This window comes from Colias croceus, chromosome 27 (genome assembly GCF_905220415.1).
Source record: "Colias croceus chromosome 27, ilColCroc2.1".
Classification (NCBI taxonomy): domain Eukaryota; kingdom Metazoa; phylum Arthropoda; class Insecta; order Lepidoptera; family Pieridae; genus Colias; species Colias croceus.
In genome coordinates this window covers 3,219,055-3,234,313 of record NC_059563.1, presented here as the reverse complement: position 1 = coordinate 3,234,313, position 15,259 = coordinate 3,219,055, and the positions used below count along the sequence as shown (strand labels likewise).

Sequence of the window (15,259 nt, the reverse complement as noted above, 5' to 3'; positions counted from 1 at the left end):
CAGTAGCTCCGTAGAGCTCATTAAAGCAGATAAATTATCTCGATTTATATCCCATACTAGCTTTCCACCCGCGGCATCGCCCGCGCAGACAAAGAAAAACCCGCATAGTTCCCGTTCCCATGGGATTTCCGGGATTGCGTCATTTCCCGGGATAAAAAGTAGCCTATGTCCTTTCTCGGGTATCAAAATATCTCCATACCAAATTTCATGAAAATTGGTTCAGTAGTTTAGGCGTGATTGAGTAACAGACAGACAGACAGACAGAGTTACTTTCGCATTTAATTAGTATGGATATTTTCTTTTTTTTAATGAAATTTATTAATCATATAAATTCCTAACATTTAAAATCGATCTAATGTCCATTATAAAAGAGTCGTAATTCACAAAGTACCGACTTTACTTCGAATCAACTAATATAGTCGACAACTCATTTCTAAGTACTAAAATATTTTCATCAAGCGATTCATTAACATACTATTGTTAGGATAACTGTATTAGCTTAAAGTACATATTTTCTATTCGCGAATCCATTAGAAGGAAGGTATACTACGTTTTTAGGTCATCTAGGGTGCGGCGTATTGCCTAGATATGGTATACCTACGTGAAGATTTGTTTTTAGGTATTTGCATATATTTGGACAACGCGAAACGGGTTTCATTTTTATATATTATGTAGATGAATAACTACGTCATCCTCGTAGTAGGGAGCGATATTGCTGCCCCTTAAATTTTCCACGTATTATATTAAGCGAGCAAACAGTTTTTTTTTTATACTATTAACTAGAATGTAAAAAAAATTCCTGGAAAGAAACGCGTCATACTTTTCATATAATTATGGTCCTTTAAAGGGTAAAAACCACTTACGGTTTATTCGTGGAAATTACAGTTTTATTTTATATGCAATACTGAGAAAAAAATAATTACTAAAAGAATGCTCATATTTCCTAGTATATTAATAAATTTAAACTTAACCTACGCATGGACTGGGTAAACACAAAGAATTCGAATTGCGAAAGAGTAGAACTAAAATAAATATTTCAGTTGGTCCTTTGTCTTTATTAAACACTAGCTGTGCCCCGCAGTTTCACCCGCATTGCTCCACTCCTGTTGGTCTTAGTCAAGATGATTTAATATAGCCTATAGGCTTCCTCGATAAATGGGCTATCTAACACCGAAAGAATTTTTTCAAATCGGAACAGTAGTTCCCGAGATTAGCGCGTTCAAACAAACTTTTCAGCTTTATATTATTAAATATAGATTTGTATAATGCTCACAAGGGCATATTTTTAGAATAACCATCAATTGTAAACATTTTCTTAATTCACATTTTAAATTATCCCTAACATTAAACGCAATTCATATTTAGTTTTGACTTCAACAACTTCCACATTTCAAATATCAATAAACATTTTAATCACTAACATAGATTTTAAATTCTTCCATTCATTTATCACCAGCAAACATTTTTAATCGATACAAATAACTCGATTAGAAACACAAAGAGAGATCTAAAAAGTTCTTCTCATAATAAATCTAAAACACAAAGAATCATTTAACTATCTCTAATAGGATTAACATTAAACGACGTTTATATGTAATTAATATAGATTAAACTTCTAGAAGCGATGGTATGAATAATATTACCGTTATTAAGTCGAAGAACACGATAAAACCCGTTGAAATAACATAATAGATGTGAATTGATGAAAATATTAGGGCTCCGTAATTGATAGTTATTATTCATATTGGAACATGGTTTTGTAATAAAATTGAAGTTTTCAAGACCTTACTTGGTAGTTAATAGATCGGAATTTGTATAATGTAATAAGTTTTTAAGAGTCCATATCGATTTTAGAGTGATTTTGACTTGTTTCTGTAATTCTTTAGGCGCTCGTTTAACAAAACTAAATTAATAACAATGTGTTTTATTATCTAAAATTAAAGATTCATTTAATATCTAAAATATGTTCGAGACAATTTATTGGTATTCATTGTCCAGTTTGTTTAATAGCCAATAACCTGAGGCGTGTTTCAATTTTTTCCATGCGGGACGTTCGTGTCTTTGTAGTTTACACGGAATTTAAAAGAAGAAGTTTTCTTATAAAATATACAAAAGTATACAACACACTGACACATCCTAAAATATGTTCGAGGCAATTTAAGTACTTTTATTCAAAAATTCAAAGAAAATCTAAGTTAAAATAGCCTTACTTTGATGAAATTTTATGTGTATTTGGCGTCGAATTTCTAAAACATACAACAGAGTAAAAAATAAATAAAAAATACACATTAAATGATAGATTTATGCTTAAAAATTTGCAATAAAAAAATACATATTATATGATTTATGAAAGTAATGGAATAATTTAAAGTTCTCTAGAATTTTCGATTATATACGGGAGCGCAAACGCTGTTACGGCAGACCTACAGTATTATCTATGCGGCAGACCGCGCTCCGCGCTTTAGAGTTTAGGGAGTAGGACGTGTTGCGCTGCTCCGTCAGACACAAAATTACTAAAGTACGTTTTTCCCGCGCGCAGAAGTCGGGAAGCCCACGATACAAGATTAGAATTGGTGGAGTAGACGATAACGAGATAATAAGGTCCTATAATGTTTCCACTTTGAGCGCTTTCAGCCTTTGCTACTCGACTACACGATGATCGCGTTCAAACGTAAAAATACTAGCTTTCGTCCAGCGCAATTTTGTATTAGAACTCTTAAGATATTGCATAGCAATCGAGAAATTCCGTAACGAAAAAACCTCATGCTCCCCACTCCGACGGGCGGAGGTGTGGCTTGAAGGCATCTGGCATAGCATGCAATAGCTTTGCCGCGGCAGTCCCCGAGAGCCACACGTCGTTTTTTTTTAATGCTTGAGAAGGTATAGGAAAGCAAATTGTAATGAAGTTGTAGAGCATAGTGCATTAGATTTTCTATATTTTGATAGTTAAATGATTTAATATGTATTTTAATTATTGTAGGGGCTTCCATCTTATATCCAGTTTAAAATTGAATTATTATGCATTATTTTATTTGTAGATACAAGTTATAGTATCTACTTCAGTAATGAATTATTTTGTGTTCATTACACAATCAAATATTTCTCTTGCCAAAATCATTATGCTGACTTTCGAAGCACAATCTTATAATTCAACCTATTCATACTGAATTTAATTTTACTATGAATACAGTATCACAAAATAAAACAAAATCTCTTTCCAGGGCCACCAAAAATACTATCCAACGCGACGCAATTCGGTTCCCAAGGTGACACAGTGAACATAGAATGTGCAGCTTTCGCAGTACCCAAAATTGATAACATCGTCTGGACGTTTGAAGGGAAAGAGATAGATGGTGTACATGATCAGGTTAGTAATTATTAGACATCGGATTATATGCATTTGCATGTTTGCATATGCAAATGCATATAACTCTCTAATTACGCCGTTAGTGCATATTTTAGCCTTTTTCCTCCAATCGTGCATATTTCGTTAAGTAGCGGGAGTTTTAATTGGTTGACAAACCTTTATTAGCCAATCAGAACGCTCAGCGAGTAAACAAACCCTATTTTGGCATGGTAAAATGGCAAAAAATAATGAAATGGGCTCCATTTAAGTAAATTTTGAGCCATTGAAAATAGGGCTAGGTGACCCTTTTCGGGCTAAAAACTTAAAACACGGGTTGAATTCCAAAAAAGGCCTAGATTTAGGCTAAGCGCGCACCACGATTTTAATTTTTGCGACACGATTTCAAAATCGCGCTGTAGAAAATCGCAGAGAGTACGGTGCGCGCACAGCGATAATTTAATAGTGATCCTTACTCACTTTCATCGTGGATTTTGTACAAGTTGCTTGTCTTTATTTTACAGCAGATAGAATTGTCAAAGGTTTCTTTTATCCATACTAATATTATAAATGCGAAAGTAACTCTGTCTGTCTGTAAATTTGGTATAGAGATATTTTGATACCCGAGAAAGGACATAGGATCGGTTTTATCCCGGAAATCCCACGGGAACGGGAACTATGCGGGTTTTTCTTTGACTGCCGCCAAAAGGCCGCCCTTTGTGCTTTTTTATTTTTTTTATTATTGTAACCTTTATGTATATTTTGTTTCTTGTACAATAAAGTGTTAAATAAATAAATAAATTCAAACCTTTGACTGATTACTGAGTTTATGTTTACCAAACAGTACCTACCTATACCACTACGATGTTTACTGTTGGACAGACGAAACACAAGTGAAGTGCCGGCCGGGCCCGAGTGTGTGATTTTAATATCGCAGTGCGCGCGGTACCATACAATTTCATATTCTGCATTTCATTTTGGCGACAATCGCGTCGCGAGCAGTCGCAGCAAAATGTGACAAATCACAATTTTAAAATCGCTGCGATTATTTAAACGCATGTGCGCGCATTGTCATAGTAACTCATACGTTGTATTTCTGCGATAAAATAATCACGCTGCATAAAGTCGTGGTGCGCGCTTAGCCTTACCCCGAAAAGGTGACAACACTGGGCTCGCGGGTGAAAAACGTCACAAATTTGCGCTCGAAAATTTGCTAAAAAGCTTAATTGTATATTGCTACAAAAACTATACTTAATTTTAAGAAAACTTCGCTGTTTTTTGATTTTGTATTGTGCATATTTTAGGCATATCAGCTGTTTTTGGTGCATATTTCGGCCTTTTTTAGTGCATATTTGCATGCATATTTTGGCATTTTGTTAGTGCATATAATCCGATGTCTAGTAATTATACTATGGCATTTTAACGTTAGTTTAACGGCAGTTTTATGAGAAACTAGCAAACCGGGCGAACTCCGTTTCGCCACCAGAAACACCTTTTCTTTGCTATAAACCTCACGGAGCCCGAGACCTTTCCAACGAATGTAAAACCGTGGAAATCGGTTCGTGCATTCTGGAGTTATAGCGTCAGGAAGGAAAACCCGACTTATTTTTATATAGTAGATATTTTTTTACACATCCTTGATGTTGTTTTATGAAGATGATTTTATTTATAATAGGAAACAAACTTTATGAATTTATTTAAAAGACTCTCGTTTAGCTTGCAGGATATTTAACATGATACACTCATTAAAATTTGATTCAGGGAACTAATTAGTTTAATTCATTAGTTTATTAATAATCATGCAAGAGCATTCCAAGTTCTTAATAAATTATTTAAACACAGAAAAAATAACAATTAACATCCTTACAATCGAATATTAGTTATTGTAATGAAAGTTTAACTTACATGAAATAAATCTAAACAATTTCCTTCATATGAATTCTATTTATATTCCTATTTTGTAGTATATTTTAATAATTAATTTTATTTAATTTCCCTCCGTACGTCTGGTTGTCTGGAAGAAATCGCTGCATAGCGATAAGACCGCCAATTGTTCAAATGTATTCTTAGGTTTAGTTTTATTGTAACTTTCTTGGAGCAATAAAGAATTAATAAATAAATAAATATGTTTCGTATTTTAACTCCAAGGACTACGCCTTCCAAGAAGACCTGCAACCTGGTGGTATCGTAAACTCAACGCTCATCATCAGAGAAAGTCAAGCGAAGCACTTTGGAGTGTATCGATGTAATGTGTCCAATGACTATGGAAGTGATACCATGGATATCGTTGTTCGACCTAATAGTGAGTATTTGTTACATGTAATTAATATATTTTTTTATAATTTATTAGCTGTGCCCCGTAGTTTTACTCGCATTGTGTTGATATTTAGCCAGCCTTCCTCGATAAATAAGCTATCTAACAATAATAATACTTTTAAATGTTAAAACCGTTGTGATTCAAAAGTGTTTCTAGAAGAAGTCTAATTGAATAAATCAATGTTTATTTTTTTATCGGATCCGTAGTCGCTACCTACGAGGAAAATAAGCTTATCGGAAAAATAGAAAATTCTATGGCACAGTAAAACTTTAGACTAAAAGTGTAGTTGAAATACTTATTTAACTTCAATAAAATCTATACTAATATTAAAAAGCTGAAGAGTTTGTTTGTTTGTTTGAACGCGCTAACTTCAGAAACTACTGGTGGTATTAATTCTTTCGGTATTAGATAAGCGATAGCCCATTTATCTAAAAAGGCTATAAACCCTAAGGCACAGCTAGTTATTAATAAATCCATTCATTATTCAGGTTGCTATTCCAAACCGGTATATCATTATTTTTTAAACCATTTTCCCAAATATTTTTCCTAAAACGTACGCAGTCGACATGATAATTGCAAAAATCCCTTTATTAAAAACACAACTTACATTCTAGTGGAACTTTAAAATGCCTGCAATTTTCCACGCAGTCGAAACTTCGTAGATTCATATTCTTAAACCAAGTTGTGAATTACTCGAGGGTATATGAGAAAATCCTCGACTTTATAAGCTTTTCTTTAAAACGTTTGAAATATATATATTTGTGTGATAGTGTAAGCTTGCAGTCGCAAATTGAATTGTCTGAATCGTATTTTTTTATAAGGAAACATGCGGTATTGTAGATGTGTATCGCGAAATGTATTTTTACGTAAATATTTTTTACACCAAAACCACTAACCACCATTATATTTTTGCACAATTAAATGGGCTATCTAACACCGGATCGGACCAGTAGTTTCCGAGATTAGCGCGTTCAAATAAACAAACTCTTCAGCTTTATATTATTAGTATAGATATCTAACTAAAATTGGCTGAAACATAACCATTTCTTTCACAGAATCATTCCCGCTCTTACTAATTCTGTTCGGCGTGACCTCCGGCACAATAATGGTAGCAGCAGTGATAATGCTTGTAATACTTTGTCAAAGAAAGCAGAGGAAGAACAAGCAAGTGACAGAGAAGCCTGATGTTACAGTCACGGCGGAAGAATTGTATAAAGATGACAGGAATTCCAATATAAGCGACTTGAAACTGGAGTTGCGGCAGAACGGGACTTGTGATGTTGTGAGTTTTGTATTGTAATGTAATGTATTGTATTGTATTGTATATATTTGTTGGATTTAAGAATGGTGGGTGGTATGTGGAATTTTATTGTATTGTACAGTTTTGTTGTTAAAGTAGTGGGTGTGCAGATCCGTGAAATGTTTACATTTTCTAGGTGGTATTGTGTAGATACAGGTTTTAAAGAGGTGTTTGGATTCAATTCTCTTTAATGTTTATTCTATTGTAAAATGATATGTGAAATTATTTCGTTTCAATGTATGGTATAGGTAATACAAATAAAATTTGCATCATCATGAAAACGTAACTACAGACATGAACTTTAAGCTTAGAAGACTAACTAAACAATGAGTCATTCCTGGGTAATTGAATCCATCATCATATTATAATCATAATATCACATCCAACCCAATGTTTTTCTCAAACTGAACTACGTAGTGGATTCTGATATTAATCTCCAACTTCACATTTACACGGAACAGCATACATAATATAGTTAATTTCTATTAACATTAATGAACTTGAATATTTTGAATTGAAACTTCTTTATCGGGGTTGGAAAAAAATTTCGTGTAACATTTTTTCGTTACGCGTGGCATTTTTCCGTTACGCGCCATCTTTTTCTTATCCCTACCATGCGTGATTCGACGTATTTCTGTAAAGTTGCATATAGTAATTTTTTTTTGAAAAATAAGGTCATAAAGAAGTTTCACTTCTTGCGTGTGTACACTAGTACACGCACACATTTTTTTAAAGTGAAACTTCTTTATCGGGGTTGGGCAAAAATTTAGTGTAACATTTTTGCGTTACGCTGTAGGCGTGACATTTTTGCGTTACGCCGTAGGCGTGACATTTTTGCGTTACGCACTAACTTTTTCTTATCCCTAAGTTTCACTTCTTACGTGTGTACACTAGTACACGCACACATTTTTTGATGTTGTTACTGAGCTTACTATAAACAAATAAACAAAACCAGGACTACTCGAACACCGGGTCGGACAGCACGCTGTGCTCGAACGCGAAGCTGGGCAGCGGCGCGCCGCTCGCCGGCTCCGCGCCGCTCGCCAACTTCCCCTATCGGTACAGTAACGATTATAGCGATCCAGCTTATACGGATTATAAGGTGAGTGTTAGGTAGGATTTTAATGTGTTTGTTTTCATTATTTTGTTATAGAAATCGAAAGTTATTGCATAGCTTCTATCGTTGGCCTTGAGCGCGGGAACCGAATCGAGAAATTCCGTAACGAAAAAACCTCACGCTCCCCACTCCGACGGGCGGAGGTGTGGCTTGAAGGCATATCATGCAATAGCGCAACCGCCACAGTCCCCGAGTGACACACGTCGCTTTTGTTAGTTGTGCAAATAAAGAAATGCTTTACTAGATACTTACCAATTATTGTGGGAAAGTAAAAAAAAAACACATAAATAATTCACTTTATGTCACGTCAAATCCACATCAATCACAATCTTTTTGTCAATTGTTTTGTATAAAAAAAAATGTATTTTTGTAACACCATGTATAATATGTCTTTTACATCAGGTAAATGGATATTCGACCTACGTCCATTACGGCCACGATTATACGCCGGGCTCTTTGAGAGTTCAGTCACCTACGATGGGCAGTGATAAGCTCACGCCGAATAGGTGAGTTATACCTACAGGGTGTCCTATTTCACGCGTTTTTTTACTGAAAAGAAATTAGGTGTAGATTTTTGGTGGTGTTGTTCCTATTTTGTGTTTTTTAATCGTTTTAATTATTTTGTAAGATTCAATCCAATGTCGCATTTAATAATTTTGATTGTAAAATTGTAAATTAAATTTAGTAAAATTCATTAATATATCAATAAGACACAATTTTTAAAACTACCTTAAAAATCACACAGAACATATTTTTTCTTCATAACATATTATCTACATGTAACAGTTTTCTATACACTCTCATAAAGATAGATACATCCATATTCCATCGAAAAACGTCTTGATAAAAAACTACCTCGCATCCAAACAAATACATAAACTGTACATTGTAATGTTAAATGGTGTGGTACAATAAATGGTTAAATAAATAAATACCCTCAAAATTTTCACGCACTTTTTTGTTACTAACAAATACATACGTAAAATTTGCAATTATCAAGTTGATAATTTCATCAAAAACAGGTCAATAAACGGCAGTCTACCGCGAAGTATAGACACATCCCTGCAGTTAGCGGGCGGCGGCAGTCAGAGCAACTCGCTGCAGCGCGCCAAGCGACAAGGCAGCAACAACGCAATTAACAGCTTAGGAGTTCCTAGCACGGAAGGTAGGCTTATCTTTTTTACTGTTATTGGTGTAAGAAATAGCAGAGGCGAGGTTTTTTTTCTTATTCTTCACAATCATAATCGTCATCACATAAGTTCCCACTGCTGGGCCACGGGCCTCGTATAAGGGTACAAGCCATAATCCACCACGCTGGCCAAATGCGGGTTGGCAGATGTCACATGTTGTCGAACTTTTGATTCCTTGACATGCCAGTTTCCTCACGATGTTTTCCTTTGCCGTTTCTAGTAAAGACTATAAAGACTATAAGCGTTATTACAGCAAGGTTTATATGTATAATATACCTTGCTATAGCTTAGCTAGCTTATTATAGCCTATATTATAATATATTTCAATTATTAAATGACATCGTATTTTTTGAAGTGAAACTTCTTTATCGGGGTCGGAAAAAAATTTAGCGTAACATTTTTTCGTTACACGTGACATTTTTCCGTTACGTGCCATCTTTTTCTTATCCCTACCACGCGTGATTCGACGTATTTCTGTAAAGTTGCATATAGTAAATTATTTTTTGAAAAATAAGGTCATAAAGAAGTTTCACTTCTTACGTGTGTACACTAGTACACGCACACATTTTTTTAATATTCCAGCTCGAAGGACCAAAAAATCTAAGTTAATTTTTTATCATTTTTAACAGGAAATCGAGTAGGCAACGGTGGTATAATCCACGGAGTAGACGTGAGATACGCAGCTACATATGGGAATCCCCATTTACGCAGTGGGATCGGTTTTACCGTGAACACGGCGAAGCCCGCGTCCACGCCCGCACCGCCACCGTATTCTTCTGTTAGAAGTTCTGTTATTATTCCTTCTGGTGAGTTTAATGTGTTATTTATATTATTAAAGTGAAACTTTTATTACATCGTCTCAAACTTTTTGGTCTGTGTAGCGCATGTCGCGTGACGCACGATACGTACGATAATTATCGTACAAAAACGATAATAATTTTTAGTTAAATGTCTATAACGTGAAAAAAAGTTTCACTTTTACCGTGGTTTCTTAAAACCACACAACATTTTTCTGTTAATGTTTCGGTGTTTGAATTTTTAAATTTATTAATTTTGAACTGAATACCCTATCGAATTATGTACCTATATTTCTAATTAACTTTGAAAGAAAGAATCATTTATTGTACATACTTTACATACTTTTCTTTAGCTACAGACTACTCTTGTCACAAATAAAATGCTTTAACAAAATCTTTTCTATGTAGCTTTCAATAAATCTTAACGTCACTATTCGCAATTTCCACACCATCGCAATTTTGCAAATAAATTAATTTCAAATTATCGAGTCCATACATTCAATACCCAATTCACCATTCATGTAGTATTCTTCGACATGACAGTTTCCTCATGTTTTCCTTTACCGTTTCTAATAGACTATAGAGCTATAAAGACTATAAGCTTTATTGCAAGATTTATATAAAATTCCTTGCTGTAATAAAGCTTATAGCCTTCCAAGCCAGAGTTATATAGGTATTATTCATGTAGTTTAGGTACATTTTAAAAACAATACCACACTGATACAGGTACATTAAATACCCAATTGGTACAGGTACATCATCCCACTCAATAACGTCACCAACAAGTCTCGCGTCCCCGCAGTGTGCAACGAGCCCCATCACTAACTCCACTATGTCTACGGATAGTGCACAGCCTGTGAGTTAAAAATAAATAAATAAAAATCGTTTATTTAGAAACAATACATACAAACAAAAAACAATTTAGACACGACGATCGCCTCAACTAGGAATACCTGTGCTAGAGACAATCGACGCCTAATGACGTTACCTTTGATACCGGTATTATTTGGTTTCGTTATCGGTGTGTTTAAGTAACAGAAGATATCGTTGTTTGATATTTAATTTTATTCTGTCATGTTATATGAAAAATAAATTATAATTGAAGGTTATGCAATATGCATATTGTAAAACTGAATTGGTTAAATTTCTTTGTGTTATGTCATTGATTCATTATCAGTATTCCTAAACTACCACAGTTCAGGATTCAATTTTTTAAAGCTATACACTTTGTTGTAAAATTCTTGGTTTTATTAAATAGACATTAGCTATGTTTATCAATATTCACCATGCCAAACGTAAATTATGTTTGTGTTTTTTATCTTAGGTCGGAGTAGTAACGTCGTCAACGACGCCGCAATCTCCAAGCTCTCATTATATTTTAGCACCGTCAAGTAGAGCATTGACTAATACCACTGTTACCAAGAAAGGTAAGATTTTAAACATTTATTAAAAATAAAATTAACTTACGTAAAGATTTGATGTTCTTTAATTTTTTTTTTACTTGTACATAATATCTGAATACAAATTTAGCTTATATATACTGCTGGGAAGTAAATAAAGATGAAAAATGGTGTTTCCTTTATGTTTTGTTATTTGTATTAACGTTTTATTGTTTTATAACTACTTTGTCCTTGTTTACTTGTCAAATTTTTCGATATAGTATACCTACAAGAAAATTATTATAAATTTACATTCGTTTTCAGTTCTTATCATATTCTCCATTTACAGGTAACGGTATCCAAACACCGCTCGCCACACACGTATAACAGAAAACCGGTATTCCATTGATATAGTCGAAAATACCGGTATTCAAGGACGTAACGAAAAGTGATAACGAACTGTGAAGTGATTTAGTGTGATTTTGAAATAACGGACAGTGATTTGTAACTGCGTTATAATGTATTAGGATGCATTTTTATGCAACGAAAATTATAACAGTTGCGTGGACATTTTAAAACTAAAATCTATATGAAATACGCCAAACGGTTTGTTAATAACTATAAAAATAGATAATTTTAATGTGTTTTCGTTGTTAACAGCAGCACTTTTGTATTATATTTTAGTTGTTTAAGTCGTATAATAAATTGTTGTACTATTTCAAATAGTTATCTTAATTAATCTGAACTTTAGTCAATTTCAAAACATCCGACTGAGACTGGTCTATTATTATAATGTATAAAATGTAAATAACTATGAATAGATAACTTCTTGGCTTCACTACATGGAATAAAGCGTTTTTTTATGTTTAGTTTTAAGGATTTGCTTCTGTTGTCATTGTTTATAAATAAAAATTGACCTGTTATAAGCTATTTGCCTTATTTCATTTAGCTTTTTGCAGGTAACCTTCAGGAATATAAACAAAATATATTTTACAGAACATCATAATGTATTGTTGAAGTGACACTTTTTTTAATGTGTCTGTATTTTGACTGTATTTTAAATCCTTTTTTTCCTATTTTTACTTACTATCGTATTTACTTCCACTTAGTCAGATTTAGTCTTGATTTTTTTACTATTATTTTGGTTTTTTGGCGGTTACAATTCATAACTAATTTTGTTTATCGAGCTATATTCTAAGTCCTTAAGGTCCTTATTTTTTTCGATATTATGTCAAAAAAAATCATTTATTAAAAAAAAAAAACCATTTTAGTGAAGCCAAACTATGACTGTTGCACTAATAATGGCCTTTCCATTAATATCTAGATTAGTTAGATCTTAAATTATTGTTGTGTGCATTTTTTTATTTAAAAAAATCTTAAATATTCAATTAATGAAATGTTTTAGTCATCTTGATGAAATGTTAATACAAACTAATATGAAATAGTATTTTACTGATTTTTAATATACAGTGGTGGTCACATAATTAAAGACACTGAGAGCATTTTATAATACCTAAGATACTTCTCTCGACATTTTTTTTTACACCACCATTGGAACTTGTTATATAATTTTAAAATATTTACGTAGGTGTTGTCTTATGCTAAACTAAATTTTATCGACAAAACTTGTCTGTTTGTTAGATTTTAATCGGTTTATCCTTACTACTAGCCGTTTTAACCTAGCGAATGTCTGGCCATATAATTAAAGACATTAGACTCGCTTATAAGAAATATAAAAATTTATTATTTTAGTGAAATTAATTTTTATAACACAAAATGCCTGACATATTTTCAAAACTTTTCAATATTTGGTCGCATGTCCTTTAGCAGTAATGACGGCTTTACATCTCTTGGGCATTGAAGCAACTAATTTTTTACAAGTTTCATCGGTAATTTGGTTCCATGCTTCGGTAAATGCTTCCCAAAGTTGGTCGATATTTGATGTCCGCTTTGCCGCCACTTTTTTCTTCACTTGATACCATAAGTTTTCTATCGGATTTAAATCCGGACTGTAGGGGGGCCAATCCAAAACAGTTACAGATTGGTTGCTTAAAAAGTCTTTCACTACTTTTGATGTGTGCTTTGGATCATTATCGTGTTGAAAAGTCCAAACAACCGGTAAATTTTCCTCCGCATAGGGCAGCATGGATTGCTCTAAAATATTCTTGTACTGGAATTTATCCATGTTGCCTTCTATCTTTTTGACAGGTCCAACGCCAAGTCCGGAAAAACAACCCCACACTTTGATATTCCCACCCCCATGTTTGACTACCTTCTTGGTGTATCTTGGATCCATTTCCTTATTGGGAGGGCGTCTTACATATTGTTTTCCGTCAGAATTAATCATATTAATCTTAGTTTCATCTGAAAACAGCACATGTTTCCATTCTCGTTCAGTCCAGTGTTGGTATTTTGTAGCAAAGTCAAATCTTGCTTTCACATTTTGTTTTTTCAAAAGTGGTACTTTCCGAGACACTCTTCCATGCAAGTTTGCCTCACACAGTCTCCGTCTAATTGTCCTTGCAGACACCCCCTTCAAGCCTGCTGCACCATACAACTCTGAACGTATCAGTTCCGACCCTTTGAATGGATCTTTTTTAGCCAACAACACCATTTTAAAATCTTCCCGCCGAGTAGTTTTTCTTGGTCTTGCTTTTCTGAGTACGTTTTCAGTCGTGTGAAACATCTTGACATGTTTAATAGCATTCATAACCATGTCCTTGGAACAGTTTAAATGGTGAGCTATTTTTCTATATGACCAACCTTTATCATGGAAGTTAAAAATAATTTTTCTTGTGGACGAGTCGCAACTCTTGTTTTTTCCCATAATAATTGATATTAAAACTGTTGAATGTATGAATTTTAATTTTAAAAGTTAAAAATACTCAAAAAAATTATGTAGTGTGAACGATTTATGAAATTACGCGGCAAAACGAAGAAAACCACAATGTTGTTTCTTTTTATTAAAAAAATTAGAACTCTTTTTTTTTTGTCTTTAATTAAGTGGCCAGCTACAAGTACGTAAAAAAAGTTTGTGTTACATTCTCACAGAGAGCAAGTGTCGAACCTAACAAGGAATATAACTATTTTTTACCCTCATTTTAAAGAACACATTGTCTTGTATGGTTTTATAAAAATAATACTAAATTAAATACCTTTTGCAGATAATTGTAGTTCCTAATTTAAATCTTTTGTGGTCAATTAGGGGGTGTCTTTAATTATGTGACCACCACTGTATATATGATCGTTTAGAAAGTGCTTAACTTTTTGTTTATTGCCTAAAACCCAACGAAAATTGAATATGTCCTAAATTTAAGCTTTAAACTTATGTAGTGCCATTCATATCAAACACATATCTTTTATCTCAATCTTGGTATGAAAAATCATATTTTTTATTAGATAAAAATATAGTTTAGCTCAGACTTTAGGTAATGGTGCAAAAAATCTCTTCAGTATTTTCAATATTTTAATTATTTCATAGAATATTATTTACTAAAAATTACACAAATTATAAAAAAAAATTGTTTTTAACCGACTTCAAAAAAAAGGAGGAGGTTATCAATTCGGCCGGTATATTTTTTTTTTTTTTTTTTTTTTTTATGTATGTACACCGATTACTCCGAGGTATCTGAACCGATTTACGTGATTCTTTTTTTGTTCGATGCGGGATGGTGTCGAATTGGTCCCATAAAAATTTTATTCGGATAGGCCCAGTAGTTTTTATTTTATGAGCATTTTTGTCTGTAGGTATTTGTAAATTTTGCAAGTGCAAGTTTGAAGTCGGTTGTTTTTAACGCAGTTATCACTTGTCACATA

General features: G+C 33.3%; 1 protein-coding gene across 2 annotated transcripts in view; it reads left to right on the top strand.

Moving 5' to 3' along the window:
- The window catches only part of LOC123703826 (irregular chiasm C-roughest protein-like), a 99,297-nt gene extending 86,488 nt beyond the window's left edge, over window positions 1-12,809 (top strand). For both annotated transcript variants that reach the window (XM_045651989.1, XM_045651990.1), the window contains exons 13-22: window positions 3,222-3,367; window positions 5,492-5,645; window positions 6,716-6,942; window positions 7,916-8,062; window positions 8,480-8,583; window positions 9,100-9,242; window positions 9,897-10,073; window positions 10,817-10,920; window positions 11,389-11,491; window positions 11,793-12,809. In XM_045651989.1, the coding sequence (XP_045507945.1) occupies window positions 3,222-3,367; window positions 5,492-5,645; window positions 6,716-6,942; window positions 7,916-8,062; window positions 8,480-8,583; window positions 9,100-9,242; window positions 9,897-10,073; window positions 10,817-10,920; window positions 11,389-11,491; window positions 11,793-11,830 (1,343 nt within the window). In that variant the 3' untranslated portion in view covers window positions 11,831-12,809. The remainder of the gene's footprint in view (window positions 1-3,221; window positions 3,368-5,491; window positions 5,646-6,715; window positions 6,943-7,915; window positions 8,063-8,479; window positions 8,584-9,099; window positions 9,243-9,896; window positions 10,074-10,816; window positions 10,921-11,388; window positions 11,492-11,792) is intronic.
- The last annotated feature ends 2,450 nt before the right edge of the window (window positions 12,810-15,259 follow it).